This window comes from Sarcophilus harrisii, chromosome 4, assembly GCF_902635505.1.
Source record: "Sarcophilus harrisii chromosome 4, mSarHar1.11, whole genome shotgun sequence".
Lineage (NCBI taxonomy): Eukaryota > Metazoa > Chordata > Mammalia > Dasyuromorphia > Dasyuridae > Sarcophilus > Sarcophilus harrisii.
In genome coordinates, this window is record NC_045429.1 from 359,976,498 (window position 1) to 359,992,600 (window position 16,103).

Below are 16,103 nucleotides of genomic sequence, written 5' to 3' on the forward strand. Positions count from 1 at the left end.
GGGAATTGTCTGTTCATATCCTTTGAACATTTATCAATTGGAGAATGGCTTGATTTTTTTTATAAATTAGAGTCAATTCTCTATATATTTTGGAAATGAGGCCTTTATCAAAACTTTGACTTCTACAGAAAATTTTAGAGACTTGATTTACTGTAGTTTCTGAGGGAAGGTGGAAAGAAGTCAGGTATTTTTTCAGCTTTTCACTGAAAACTTTGTCCCAAAATAAGTCTTTGCACTTGTTAAACAGAGGCTTAATATAGCAATTTGCTGCTGTAATTTGTATACCTACTTTGTTCCACAGATGTATTCTATTTCTTATCCAGTATCAGATAGTTTTGATAATTACTGCCTTATAAAATAGTTTATAACCTGGTAATATTAAACTTCCTTCTATTATATTTTTTCCATTAATTTCTTTGATATTTTTGTCCTTTTGTTCTTCCAAAAGGATTTTACTATTTTTTTGTAATCTAACAAAATATTTTTGATAATTTAATTGGAATTGCATTAAATATATAAATTAGTTTAGGTAAAATTGAAATTTTTATCATATTGGACTTTCCTACCCATAAACAATTAACATTAGTCTAATTATTTAAGTCATATGATTTCTATAAAATGTTTTAAATAATTTTGTTCATATAGTTTCTGGGTTTGTTTTGGCAGGTACACGCCCAAGTACTTTATATTGTCTAGAGTTATTTTAAATTGGGTATTTCTTACTATGTCATCTTGCAGAGTTTTGTTGGTGACATATAGGAATGCTGGTGATTTGTGTGGATTTATTTTATATCCTGCTACTTTGATAAAATTATTAATTCTGTTAATTAAGATTTTAGTTGAGTCTCTAGGATTTTTCAAGTGTATCATCTTATTATCTGCAAAAGAGAGTTTTATTATCTCCTTTTCCATTCTGTTTCTATTTCTTTTTCTTCTCTTATTACTGTTTCTTTTTCTTCTCTTATTATTATTTCTAGGATTTCTAATACAATATTAAATAATATTGATGACAGTGGGCTTCCTTATTTCACATCTAGTTTTACTGGGAAGGCTTCCAGCTTATCCCCATTACAAATAAAACTTGCTGATAGTTTTGGATAAATGCTTTTTATCAATTTAAGGAAAAAATCCACTTGTATCTATACTTTCAAATGTTTATTTTAAATAGAAATAGGTTTAAATATTTAAATTTAAATTTAAATTCTATTTCTTTACTTTACAAAAATGTTTCTCAGCTCATAAAAACTTTGTCATTATTGGGGCAGATAGAAGGACTATGTATAGACAGAGGGAACTGGTGTGAGTTGAATATGAAGGGATGATATCTAAGGAAATAAAATTAAAGATAAGAGGAACATACTGGGAGAAAGGGAAAGGGAAAGGTGGAATGGAGTAAATTATCTAATATAAAAGAGGCAAGAAAAAACATAATGGTGAGGAAGAAGAGGGAGCTGAGGGAGAATAAGCAAACTTTGCTTTCAACAGAATTGATTCAGGGGGGGAATAACATGCACACTAAATTGGGTATAGAAATCTGTCTTATTCTAAGGGACAGTAATAGGGAAACTAGATAAGAAAAGTGATGGAGGTAGGTAGAGGAGCTTTAGAAGAGGGACAATTTGGGGAAGGGAATAGTCAGAAGCAAAACATTTTTGAGGAGAGATAAGGTAATTGGAAAGAGAGTATAGAATAAATAGGGAATGGGAAATAGGACGAAGGGAAATTTAGCTAGCAGTAGTAATTTTGAAAAAAAAATTGAAACAATTTTCTTTGATAAAAGTGTCATTTCTCAAACATAAAGATAAAAATAAATATTCCCAAACTGATAAATGGTTAAAAGATTGGAACAGTTTTCAGATGAAGTAATCAAAGCTATCTATAGACATTTGAAAAAAATGTTTTAACTCACTATTAATTGGAGGATTGCAAATTAAAACAATTCTGAGATATTACCTCATCCCTATTAGATTGGCTAATATGAAAGAAAAGGAAAGTGATAAATGGTGGGGAAAATGATACATTAATCTACTATTGGTGGAGTTGTAAACTGATTCAAACATTCTGTAGAGTAATTTGGAAGTATCCCAAAGAATTATAAAACCATGCATACCCTTAAAAAACTAAAAGAAAAGAGACTTTTATGTACAAAAATATTTATAGTGGCTCTTTCTGTGGGAAAACAACTGGAAATTGAGGAGATGCCCATTAATTTGAGAATGGCTTGCCAAGTTACAGAATGGGATTGTGACTAAATACCATTGTGCTATAAGAAACAATGAGCAGAATACTCTTGAAAAACCTTGGAAAGATTTGCATGGGATGACACAAAGTGAACATATTCTATACAAAGTAATAATAATATTATAGGAAGATCAGCTGTGAATGACTGGGCTATTCACAGCAATATAATGATTTAAGACAACTCAAGGACTTCTGTCCATCTTGAGGGAAAGAACTGATGGTTCTGAATACAGATTGAAGCATAACTTTTTTTTTACTTCATTTTTCTTGAGGTTTTGTTTTTGTTTTTGGTCTATGTTTTCTTTCACTACGTGACTACTATGGAAATATTTTATATGATTACACATGGAAATCTTTATGAATTGTTTGTCTTCTAAATGAAGGGAATGAGAAGGGAAGAAAGGGGAGAATTTGGAACTCAGAGTTTTAAAAAAGAATGTTAAAAATTGTTTTTACACGTAGCTAGGGGGAAACAAAATGCTAAATAAAAATCAAAAAACCCTTTATGCATCTATTGATAAAGTCATGATTTTTGTTATTTTTGTTTACATAATCAATTATGTTAATAATTTCTCTGTGTTCCCAGTTTAAATCCTATTTGATCATAGTATGATCTTTGTAATATATTTTTGGAATTTTCTATCTACTATTTTATTTAGCATTTTTGAAACCATATGCATTAATAAAATTGCTCTATAGTTTTTCTCTCTGTTTTTACACTTCCTGGTTTAGATATCAGTATCAATTTTGCTTCAAAGGAGTTTGGTAGGACCCCTTCTTTGCCTGTCATTCCAAATAGTTTACTTAATACTGGAATTAATTGGTCTTAAAATGTTTGATAGAATTTATTTGTAAATCTATCTAGTTTTGTTGCTTTTTTCTTAGAAAACTCATCTATAGCTTGTTCAATTTCTTTTTCTAAAATATGCCTATGTAGATATTTTATTTCCTCTTCTGCTAATTTAGGCAGTTCATATTTTTGTAAATACTCTTCCATTTTCCATTAAATTATTAAATTTATTGCAACTTTTTACAATTATTTTGATTTCATGGTCATTATTGGTAATCATCCTTTTCATTTTTAATAATAGTAATTTGATTTTCTTTTCTCTTTTTAAAAATCATATTAACCAATGGCTTATTTATTTTATGAGTTTTTTAAAAATAAAACTAATTCTTAGTTTAAAATATTAATTCAATGTTTTTTTTTTACAATCAATTTTATTATTCTCACCTTTTTATTTTTAGCATTTCCAACTTAATATTTAATTTAGGATTTTTAGTTTGTTCTTTTCATAGTTTTTAAATTGCATATCCAATTCATTAGTCTGTTCTTTATTTTACTGACATAAGCATTTAGAGATGTAAATTTTCCTCTGATTGCTGTTATTGACATATTCCACTGATTTTTGTATATTGTTTCATTATTGTCATTCTCTTTTATGAAATTATTATTTTTATGATTTGTTCTTTTAACACACTCATTCTGTAACATTAGGTTGAGTAGTTTCCAATTAGTTTTTATTTTGTTTCCATTGTTCCTTATTAAATATAATTTTCATTTCATTGTGATCTCAAAAGGATGCATTTAATATTTTTACTTTTCTGCTTTTAACTACAAATTTAGTATTTGAAATGTACCATGAATGTTTTTTCTGTTTTCAATGATTTTATTACATCCAGCACAGAGTTGAGCCTAAAAAAGGCCACTTTGCTGTGATGACTATCGTAAGTGGCTTATCTATGCCTAGTTTATACAGTAAGGCAACTAAGACTCAACTAAGGATAGCACATTGGGCTTGGAGTCAGGAAGACCTGAGTTTAGATCCTGCCTTAGATATTAACTGTGCAATTCTGGGTAAGTCACTTAACCTCTGTTTGCCTTAATTCACTGGACAAGAAAATAGTACTCCAGTAATCTTTACCAAGAAAACTCCAAGGACAGTGTTGAGGAGTTATGGTCCATGAGGTTATGAAGAGTTGTACACAACTACACCACCACCACCGTTCTAGCATGACTAGTTGATATTGCATAATATACATGCCATAGTTGTTTCCTTCCCATTATATGCTAGGAAAAATGGAAAAACTAGACATTTGAGGATGATAGTCCTACAAGTGGCCCTACATGCTGGGGCCTATCTGAGATGTTGTGTGTTCCCCTACCCATCCTGTCTTACCCCGCTTACTGTTAGCCCCACAGCCCCACCAGTGAATTCAGAAGAGAAGGAAGAAGAACAAAGGGAGAAGGGTGAAAAGATAAAGGGAAAGAAGAGGGAAAGATTTCTATCCCTAGAAAAGGTGAGGGATGCTGTTCTGTATAGCTAGAGAAGCAGATGGGTGACTGAAGTTGGTACAGTGTGATGAAAAGAGCATAAAATTTGGAGTCAGAGACCTGAGCTTGAGTTCCATTGCCTCCAGTTACCACCCGTATGACCTTGGGTAAGATATTTACTTTCTTGTGAACTTGCTTTCCTTATTGAAGGGCCTGGAGTAGATGAACCTTTAAAGGACTTCTAACACTAGATCCTGTAATACTTTAGATTATCTTCTCTGTTTTATACATATTCAGCCTTTTCTTCCTTTTGTTGTTATTATTCAGTCATTTTTCAGTCTTGTCCAACTCTTCATGACCCTATTTGGGATTTTCTTAGCAAAGATACTGAAATGATTTGTCATTTCCTTCATAAGCTCATTTTACAGATGAGGAAACTGAGGTAAATAGAGTTAAGTGACTTTTTCAGAGTCACCAGAGTCTTGGGGACTCCAGATCTGGTGCTGTATCTACTGAGCCACATACATACTGAGCCACAATCTTCTCGTCTAAAAAAAAGCCTTCTTTTAATCTTCCTATCCTGTCCATTTCCTGTCCCATCTCTGCCATCTTCTTTGCTGAATATCAAAAAATGTTGCCTTTAAATAGTGTCTGTCTTCAACTAATTCCCCCTCCTCTTCTGTAACACCTTATAGTCCAGATTTCCTTTCTACCACTCAAAACACCTTGCCTCTTCAAATTCCGCTTCAGATTGCCAAATTCAATTGTTGATTTTTAAATTTTCTTTCTCCTTGACCAGACCAGATGTATCTTTTCTAAATGAGAACAGCACACAAGAAGATGAGCACTAAGGCACTAAGTCCCTGGATACAGAAGAATACCAAATTTGGCTGATTCACTCACCTATTTGGGATTGAAGAAAAAGAAGAAGTTGGAGAATTCTCATCCCGACCATTGAGCACTTCTTCCCACTCAGTATGATCAGGATTGTAGGACCTCCAGGCTGATTAGGTACACAGGCTAGGGAAGGAAATAGATGATCAAGACAGGAAATGCAAGAGTTTTGTTGGTCATTTCAGAGTAGAAGGAAATGCTACCTCTCCCAGACCTACAGAAAATGTGAGATGTGTTTCTATGACCACTTCCTTCAACTTCATAGAATCTTATAATTAGAACTCATGCTTGAACAAAAATCTCTGAAATATCCAACAGGAGATCACTTAGATATGATTCAAACACATTTAGAGAAAGGGAACTCACCATCTCCCAAAGCATTTTGTTTTACATTTGAACATTTTGGGAACATTTTTGTTTATGACTGAGCCCTTTCAAACTTCCATGACTAGAGAGAAATCTTTTATTCTCCTCACCAGGGGAGGCCACCACATGTCAAAGGACAAAGTACTTGAACTTTTTGTAAAATATTTGTAGTATTGGTTTGTTTTAAGGAATTGCAATATAAACAACTCGGACTGACTTGTTTTTGTTGAAAATTGTTTTTTTGTGTAAAATCAAAGTAGACTGTAGTTCTAAATAATTACATTTTCTCTTTCCTCCCTGATTGTCGCTCATCCCTAGTGTCCACCAAAGGGAACCACTTAGGTAATATTGATGAGTTTAAGGTTTAGTACCAAATGATGAGATTGAGGTCAGCAATTGATACTTTTATGCCAAAGTTCCCTTTTAATGGGGTGACCAGTTCCTCCAATTGTCCTCTTTCGTAATTCTGCCTTAGGTTATAACAGTCCCCTCTTAATGTTTGAGATAAAGGTTTATAGATATTCCTTAATGTTTGATAAAATAAAGGTTTATCCATTTCAGATGTCATTAGAATATCAGTAATGTCATTGTTCTTGTTATTCCATAAAAAGTTTGCTGCCCCGATACTTGGGGCTAGACTCTGAGATGACAGTCTCATCTAGCCCTGGGAGCAATATGGATCCATTGGTCCCAGTATTTCTCTCCATTTAATAAATTACTGAATTGGTCTCTAATCTCTGTCTTGCTCAGTTTCTTCGGCATTACAATACTACATGTTGAGTTTTGGCACCAAATGTTCAGTAGCAATTCACAATTCACAATGGCCTATCTCTTTGGTAAAAGGTAGATTTATTTATGAGAAGATGTTATAGACAAAATGAAGAGGTAAAATAGATACCAGGAGTGATAAATTTGAAATAGATTTGGGAGAGCATATAGTTAGCAAGGAAAGATATTTTAACAATTAACAATAGAAAAGTTCCTTTCCTTACAATTAACTAGGAGAAAGGAAATACTCCATGAGGTGGAGTACAAAATTGACTGGCAGGCTAAATTCATAGAGCAGCTTAGCACCCTAAAATAATTAGTTAGCTATAAGAAGGAGAAAGACACTATGAGGCAAATGGGAAGAAAGACAGCACACGGCAGAGTCCCATGGTGGGCTAACGCAAAAAGGGGATTCAGCAAAGATGCCACAGGCCATGGGCAGATTTAAAGAGCAAATTTAACTTCAGGAGTTTGGCATAACTTGGCTTTCTGACTAGATACAGTAGTGTGGGGTTACCTAAGACCTGAGTGGAATTATAGGTTTAAAATGATCCCTATAAGTGCCCTTTCCTGCTTGCCTCAGGGAGTAATCTTAACAGTACTCAGGCTTTCTCTGCCAACCTCATTGAGTTATCCAGGACATTATCAGTATGTTTCCCCTGTACCATGGAGCAATTGTTTCCAGGAAATTCTAAAGGTTCAGAATCATATCCTAGGTATTATAAGCTCAAACCTAAGGTACCTGGGACTTTACCAGACAGATCAGATCACAACTTCCATTCTTTCTGGTTTAATAATATGATATAAGTTAGAACAGGTAAAATCTTTATTTTTTTTTTAATGAAAATAATGTATATTTTATTTTTTATTTTTTTTAATGTTTCTTTTTTTATTTTATTCAATAGCCTTTTATTTACAGGTTATATGTATGGGTAACTTTACAGCATTAACAATTGCCAAACCTCTTGTTCCAATTTTTCACCTCTTACCCCCCACTCCCTCCCCCAGATGGCAGGATGACCAATAGATGTTAAATATATTAAAATATAAATTAGATACACAATAAGTATACATGACCAAACTGTTATTTTGCTGTACAAAAAGAATCAGACTCTGAAATATTGTACAATTAGCTTGTGAAGGAAATCAAAAACGCAGGTGGGCATAAATATAGGGATTGGGAATTCAATGTAATGGTTTTTAGTCATCTCCCAGAGTTCTTTCTCTGGGCGTAGCTAGTTCAGTTCATTACTGCTCCATTGGAAATGATTTGGTTGATCTCATTGCTGAGGATGGCCAGGTCCATCAGAACTGGTCATCATATAGTATTGTTGTTGAAGTATATAATGATCTCCTGGTCCTGCTCATTTCACTCAGCATCAGTTCGTGTAAGTCTCTCCAGGCCTTTCTGAAATCCTCCTGTTGGTCATTTCTTACAGAACAACAATATTCCATAATATTCATATACCACAATTTATTCAGCCATTCTCCAACTGATGGGCATCCACTCAGTTCCCAGTTTCTAGCCACTACAAAGAGGGCTGCCACAAACATTTGTGCACATACAGGTCCCTTTCCCTTCATAAAGTATATTTTAATCTGCATTTAGAGTTTATTTCTGGGGATGGACAGCATTTTTCATCATGGATATTAGGAAATATTTTGGGCCATTATCTTGATCAGAGCCGCTAACTCTTTCATAGTTGATCATCTTTACAATGTTGTTATTACTGTGTACAATATTCTCCTGATTCTGCTAACTGGATTTGGCATGAATTCATATTAGTTATCCAAAAATCATCCTGTTCATCATTTCTTATGCACAATATTATTCAATAATAACTATGTAATACAATTTGTTCAACCCTCCCCAAATTGATAAGCATCCCTTTAATTTTCTTTTAGGTAAAATCTTTAACTAAAATGGGGGAAAAAGTAGAAAAAAGGCAAAGCTAAACAGTTTAGGTCACAAAATGAGAAGACATTTAGATGTTTCCTTGGATTTACTTTGTACTCATTTTGTCAATCATGGTTATTTCCACATTTCTCTTGTGCTGCAAGTTTCAAAGTCTGTTACACTATGCCTTCTATCTAATATCTCTTTCTCAACCAGAAAAAAAAAAAAAAAACAATTTGAGCTTCAGTCACTATTTAAGTTTTGATTTTGTGAATTGCTAGATGACCTTTTGTGATAAACCCAAAGACACCAGCTTTTGGGATAAGAACTCACTGTTTGACAAAAATTGCTGGGAAAATTGGAAATTAGTATGGCAGAAACTAGGCATTGACCCACACTTAACACTGTACACCAAGATAAGGTCAAAATGGGTTCATGATGTAGGCATAAAGAATGAGATTATAAATAAATTAGTAGACTATAGCATAGTTTAGCTCTCAGACCTGCGGAAGAGGAAGGAATTTATGACCAAAGAAGAACTAGAGAGCATTATTGATCACAAAATAGAAAATTTTGATTATATCAAATTGAAAATGTTTTGTATAAACAAAACTAATGCAGACAAGATTAGAAGGGAAGCAATAAACTGAGAAAATATTTTTGCAGTCAAAGGTTCTAATAAAGGCCTCATTTCCTAAATATATAGAGAACTGATTCTAATTTATAAGAAATCAAACCATTCTCCAATTGATAAATGGTCAAAGGATATGAACAGACAATTCTCAGACGAAGAAACTGAAACTATTTCTAGCCATATGAAAAGATGCTCCAAGTCATTATTAATCAGAGAAATGCAACTTAAGAGAACTCTGAGATACCACTACACACCTGTCAGATTGGATAGAATGACTGAGAAAGATAATGTGGAATGTTGGAGGGGATGTGGGAAAACTGGGACACTGATACATTGTTGATGGAATTGTGAATACATCAAGCCATTCTGGAGGCGATTTGGAACTATGCTCAAAAAGGTATCAAACTGTGCCTACCCTTTGATCCAGCAGTGTTACAACTGGACTTATATCCCAAAGAGATCATAAAAAAGGGAAAGGGACCTGTATGTGCAAGAATGTTTGTGGCAGTCCTCTTTGTAGTGAACAGAAACGGGAAACTGAGAGGATGCCCATCAATTGGAGAATGGCTGAATAAATTGTGGTATATGAATATTATGGAATATTGTTGTTCTATAAGAAATGACCAACAGGAGGATTTCAGAAAGGCCTGGAGAGACTTACACGAACTGATGCCGAGTGAAATGAGCAGGACCAGGAGATCATTATATACTTCAACAACAATACTATATGATGACCAATTCTGATGGACTTGGCCATCCTCAGCAATGAGATGAACCAAATCATTTCCAACGGAGCAGTAATGAACTGAACTAGTTATGCCCAGCGAAAGAACTATGGGAGATGACTAAAAACCATTACATTGAATTTCCAGTCCCTATATTTTTGTCCACCTGCATTTTGGATTTCCTTCACAGGCTAATTGTACAATATTTCAGAGTCTGATTCTTTTTGTACAACAAAATAACTGTATGGACATGTATTTAACTTATACTTTAACATATTTGCCATGTATTGGTCAACCTGCCATTTGGGGGAAGGAGTGGGGGGAAGGAGGGGAAAAGTTGGAACAAAAGGTTTTGCAACTATCAATGCTGAAAAATTACCCATGTATATATCTTGTAAATAAAAAGTTATAATAAAAAAAAAAGAGAAAAAAGTGGTGATTTTGGCATATTGAAAAGCATCTCCCTAAGGAAGTTATGGACCGATTAGTAAGTTTTTGAGAGGAAAAAAAAATATTTTCGATTAAATATTAGGGATTAATTATGTCTGCAGGTGAATTGGTTGAAAGGGAACCATCCTTTGTGACTTTTGGAAGAGAAATGTCCATAACTGGAGGAAGAAGAGACTGTTTTCAAGATAAATTAGTTAGCTAAGGCTGTGGAGAGAATACTTTTCCAGAATAGCCACTCTTTCGTGCTGTTCTATATGTAAGTGAAGTGCTCTGTTCGCATTTTGATGATTTTTGTTAATTGTAAAGACAAAGACAAATGAGAGACCTGCATATATAAGGAACATTGAGAAAGTAGATCATAGAAACAAAATTATCAATCAGATTAAAGACAGCTATATTTTTAATCAGTGTTCAATTTTCCAGTATCTAATTTTCTTATGATCAACACAAAAACTTGGAAGTGGAAGCTGAAGAAAGAGTGTTGAAGGCTAGAATTAGTTTGGATTGTTGGACAAATGGATTAAATTGATTCTAGAAGAAATGAATATTTGGTTAATCACCATGAACTAAAAATGTACACAATTCCTTTCACACCTTGCACCCATCTCTCTGAACTCTGCCCTCTAGATTAGAGCAAGATGGGACAAAAAGAGGAACACCTTCTTCTATATGAAATGTTTTACTTTTAGTAAAGTATCTAGTAAAGTACCCCCCCTAAAATTTAACAAAGGAAATAAATATTTCCCATATATAAAGTAGAAAAAAAGATGATTGTACATGATACCACAAATATTCATTGTACACAATTTATATTTCTTTTTGGCATTTCTCCATTTCCGTGCATTTAGAAATTTTTCAGTGCCCAACTTTTCTTTCCTTTTCTTTAGAATTTAGGGGACAATCTTACTTCTAACTGCCTTCTACTTCCTACTGCACATTCCTAAGTGAGGAGGGGGGTGGAAAGAAAAGGGGAAAAATTGGAAAAAAAAAAAAAAACTCAGTAACGAAAAACAAATTCCCACATTGGCTGTGTCAGAAAATGTGTACCTCATTTTATACGTTAGACCCAACATTCTGTCATGAGGTGGGTAGTATGCTTATTTGGTCTTCAGGAACCATGGTTGGTCATAATTAGAATTCTTAAGTTTTTGTTGTTTTTCTTTACAATGTTGGCATTATCATGAGCTCAGAACCTCATTGGATCATCAGTGGTGACCAGTTTACCAATGTCCTTCTTAAAATGTGGCCCTTATGATAATACTCTAGGTGTTATAAGAGTAGTAGATCTACCACAAAATTGCTGACTGGATCCATTACAAATTTATGTAGCATGATTTCAAGTGGCTCCTGGATACTATAGGCCAATCCTTTTCCACTTCCCTAATTAGATTCCACACTCCACAGCAGCTCTTCCAAAGCATTTTATCCCTCCCCCAACATCTCAGTTGAGAATCTTTCTGGTCTTGATTTCTATAGAAAAAATTGAGGCCTTCTGCTGAGAGCTTTCTTTTCTCTCTTCCTCTTCATTTCATCACACAGATGCCTTCTACCATGACCTTCTTCACACATCTCTCATGATAAAGTAGCTCCTCTTGCTAAGGTAAGTCCTTCTACAAGTGATGACCCCATTCCAAATCTGTCTTTTTCAGTTTTTCTGAGCTCTATCATCCCTGCTCTCACTGCTAATCTCTCCTTTTCTTCTTGCTGCTTTTCTACTGCTTACAAATATGCTTATGCTTCCCATATCCTCAAAAAATCCTTGTTTGATCCCACCATCCTGTGTAGATGTAATCCTCTAATTTTTTTTCCCCTTTTGTGGATAAATTCTTTGAGAAGGCCATCTATGTGTTTCCTAACCTTATCACTGAGTGGGCATTGCCTCAGTCAAATTGAGCCATGGGAAAGACCTTAGCTTAAAAAGGCCATGTCTTCCACTATATTAGGGGTCATCTCCAGTCATCCTGATCTATGCTTTGACACCAGACCCAGAGGGCTCTAGAAGAGAAAGTGAGGCTGTTGGTTTAGCACAGCTCTCCCTTACTTCAATTCACTTACAAGTCATAGCATTCCCTTTGTGATGTCTTTTTAAAAATTTAAATAATTTTATTGAGAAAATTTTTTTAAATAAAAAAGATCCAGTCACTAATGACATTGAATTTTTTTATGGTTATTACACCATCTAGTGGTCTACTCTTAATTTGTATGAAGGTCTCATTACATCCAGCAACAGAAAACCATTTTCAATATAAAAACTGTATATGTTATACCCAATATACTTTATACACATACAACAAAGATATTTAAAAATAAATAAGTTCTTGTATAGTCTCACTCATAATTCTTATATCTAGAAATGCTGCCTCTGCAAGTCTATAGACTTTCTGGTTTTACCAACAATCATGACTTTTTCCCTCAATTATTACATTTTTAAGGATGATTTTCCTTGTAAAGATTTTGTTACACATTCAGTTCTTTCTTTAAGTAAACTGGCTTCTTCAGCCTTTGGGTTTGTGCATTCTTTAGTAAGAAGTGACTAATAAAAAGCTCCAAACCTTCCCACAACATTCCCAGCTTTGGGTGGTCAGTTAGTCTGCCAAATATTGTGGTAAGTTCTTCAACTTCTGTTTCCGTTAATAACATATATAATATTTTCCATAAAAAGTGGACTCTTTAGATTTGTTCATTTTTGTGATGTCTTGATCCTCTCTGACAATGAAGGACAAATCACAAGAACAATGAGCCAGAAGTAAGATGTCTCACAAAAGGGACTTGGCTTTGGATCAGAAATTGGGTCTAAGAACAGAATTCAGAGTCATGTGACTGCTTTACCAGCCTTGACATCTCCACCCTTACACACCTCCACCCATCCTTTGGTAGCTAAGTTCCTCCCCAGAACTTGCATTGGAGAAAATGATTGAGCTAGTCATGTTGGCTTCTCTTTCTCTTTTGTTCTTGACTCCTCCCGCTTCTTTAACTCGCTCTGACATTGGTAAATATTTTCCTCACCCTGATTTTCAACTCTCCATTATATATTGTCTTTCCTATTAGAATTTAAGCTCCTTGAAGGCTTGTTTTTCTTTCTGCTTGTATTTGCATTTAGCAGAAAGCCTAGCTAGTAACTGCTTTGATATCCATTTATCTATGTATCTTTTTATCTACATACCTCTTGATGAGTTGAGGGAAACTGTGGCAGGGGACTAAAGCAAAAACATTTTAGAATAAAGGACCAGGATTTTAAAGTATGTTTTTAAACTAGTTATTCAGATAGTGGGAGTACAATGGGAAAAGGAGTAGGTTGTCTAGCAGCTCCAAGTGAGCTTGCCAAAGTACATTTCTTCTCTAGGGGATTCTAAGCTCTCAGAGTAGTTCCATAATAGTAGCTAGGTTGTGCAATGGGTAGAATGTTATGTCTGGGGTGAGGAAGACCCAAGTTCACTTACCAGTGTCCTCACTTTAAAATGGGAATAATAATAATAGCAACTAACTCTCACTCAGAGTTATAGTAAGTATCAAATGAAACAGTAATTCCAAACTACTAAGCACTTTGTACTTGCAAGTACTGTGTACTTAGTACATAGTAAACACTATTTTCTCAAGGGTATGGTGGTGAAACAAAGTATTATTAGAATGATGGATATTGTCTGTCTGATAGGTACAAGTATATTTCCTTTCTAAAGGGAATCTGAAATATGGGGTAACATGGGACTTTTACAATATCAGAGAAAGTTAAAGCCATTGAGACTTGGGAGAATTTTCTCGATTATTATGGGACATTTCGAGTTCTTTACATTTTCTGCAGGATGAAATAAACAGAGTCCCATACCTACTATGTACATTGAGTACTTTGAGTATTTATACAAGATCTAGGAACCCTTTTCTGCTCACATTTGTGGAAAATTAGGCACGAACATTACAAACTAAGGATACATTGATTTTTTTTGGGGGGGGGGAATTCCCAAGATTAGATTCATTTTGGGGCCACAAATAACAGTAGTATTATATTTCAATGATTTAAGATGCTTTCCTTAGGATATAACTGTGGTGGAGGGAGTACGAGTGTTATCATATCTCTCCCTTACCCTTTTGTTTTATTTGCAGATGAGAAAACTGAGGCTCAGGGACACACAGATAGAAAGTGGTAGGGGATGAGATCTCAATCCAGTTTGTCTGATTGCAGATTCAGTGCCATTTCCATGCCACCATGCTTCTCCTGGTATGTAATAGCACCAGTAAGCTTCCAAGTACAATAAACCCAATGACCTTTCTTTCCCACTTCTCTTCTTCCTTGACTTTTCTACCAATCATTTGACAGTTTTTATTTTATTTTTAGGTTCACATTTTCTGTTGATCATTCCTTGTCATCAATAATTTTTCCTCTCTTGACTTTAGAAGTGCCACACTTGTTTCTTTCTCCTCTTTTTTTTTTTCTAACTAGTCCTTTCCTATCTCACCTTCTTTCCTTTCTCTGTTAAGATGGGATGATCCAAGATTCCATCCTTGGCTATTCTCTCTCTTGGGAATCTCATTCATTTTTTTTTTTTTTAAATAATAGCTTTTTATTTACAAGTTATATGTATGAGTAATTTTACAGCATTGACAATTGCCAAACCTTTTGTTCCAATTTTTCATTCATTTTCATTATTTGAATTCATACTCCTACACAAAATTCATAGGTTGTTATTACCAGTCGCATCTCATCTTGGGTTTTCCAGGCCTATATCTCCATCTGCTTACAGAACATCCCTCACCAACACCTCAAACTCAACTTGCTCATATCTTCATAACTAAGCTTATTGATTGAAAATAGTATCATGGAAAAAAGAAGTGGATTTGTGGTCGAAAGACCTGAGCTTAATTTTAGTTTTGACACAATAGCCATGTGAGTTACATAAATAATTTTCTCTCTAAGAGTCTCACTGTTTTCATTAGTAAAGTAGGTTAAAATAATACATTTACAGGATTTTAGTGTGAAATCTACTTTGCAAACCTTAAAATCTTAAAAAGAGATTTGAAATATTATTTTCCCACAAAATTTCTCCTTTCCCTTCGTTTTGCTGTTTCTTTCTATGTCATTATCACCTACCCATGTTTGAAATTTTTTTTTTTAAATCTTCACCTCCATCACTTCTCATATCTAATCAGTTGTGGCACAAGTGTCAGATCCTTAACTGCTGAAATGTTTGTTTTTTGTTTTGCTTTATGGTGTCTGATCTCTAGTTCTATGCCTCTTTTTGTTTTATGTATATACATGGTTTTCCTTTTTAGCATTTTGTACTTGCAAGTACTATATTTCATCACCCTGAAGAATGTTGTTGGATGAATACTGATTGCTATCTATTCCGTTAGTGCTTATGAAATTTTTTATAGCTGTATTAATTAGTAAGAATTTTTATTAACCTATTCACCAGTGTTAATGAGCTATATTAATTTTAGACCTCATTAAATCTTTGTATATGAAAGTTTACACTCCTTCCTTATGGAATCTCAGAATATTGCACGTAGAAGCTCAAAACCAAAACCAAAACCAAACACAAGCATCTTATGATGCTTGAATTCCTCACTTGGGAGAAAAACTCAAGACTAGTCTCCTGGTACTTGCCAAATAATTACCTTGTGATTTGTAAGTGTTAGTTATCATTTGTTCTTTTCTTGGTCCCACTTCTTTTTCTTTTGAAAAAAGTTAATTTTTTCTTAGTGAACAAAAAACTCTTTTCTTTCTCTCTTAGCTTCCCCCTTCTCCCCCCCCACTACTGGAAAAATAACCCCAAACCAAACTTTTGTAAGACAGATGTATAGTCAAGCAAAATGGATTCTCACAATTTCATGTCTTATCAAAAGTCTTGATCTGCAGCC

The 16,103-nt window shown here is 34.1% G+C and overlaps 1 protein-coding gene across 1 annotated transcript in view; it reads right to left on the reverse strand.

Annotated features, from left to right (window-relative positions):
* Nucleotides 1–15,337, reverse strand: part of LOC105750602 (T-lymphocyte surface antigen Ly-9-like) — a 30,475-nt gene extending 15,138 nt beyond the window's left edge. The window contains exon 1 of the mRNA XM_012550213.3: nucleotides 15,334–15,337. Coding sequence (XP_012405667.1) covers nucleotides 15,334–15,337 — 4 coding nt within the window. The remainder of the gene's footprint in view (nucleotides 1–15,333) is intronic.
* Between the last annotated feature and the right edge of the window lie 766 nt (nucleotides 15,338–16,103).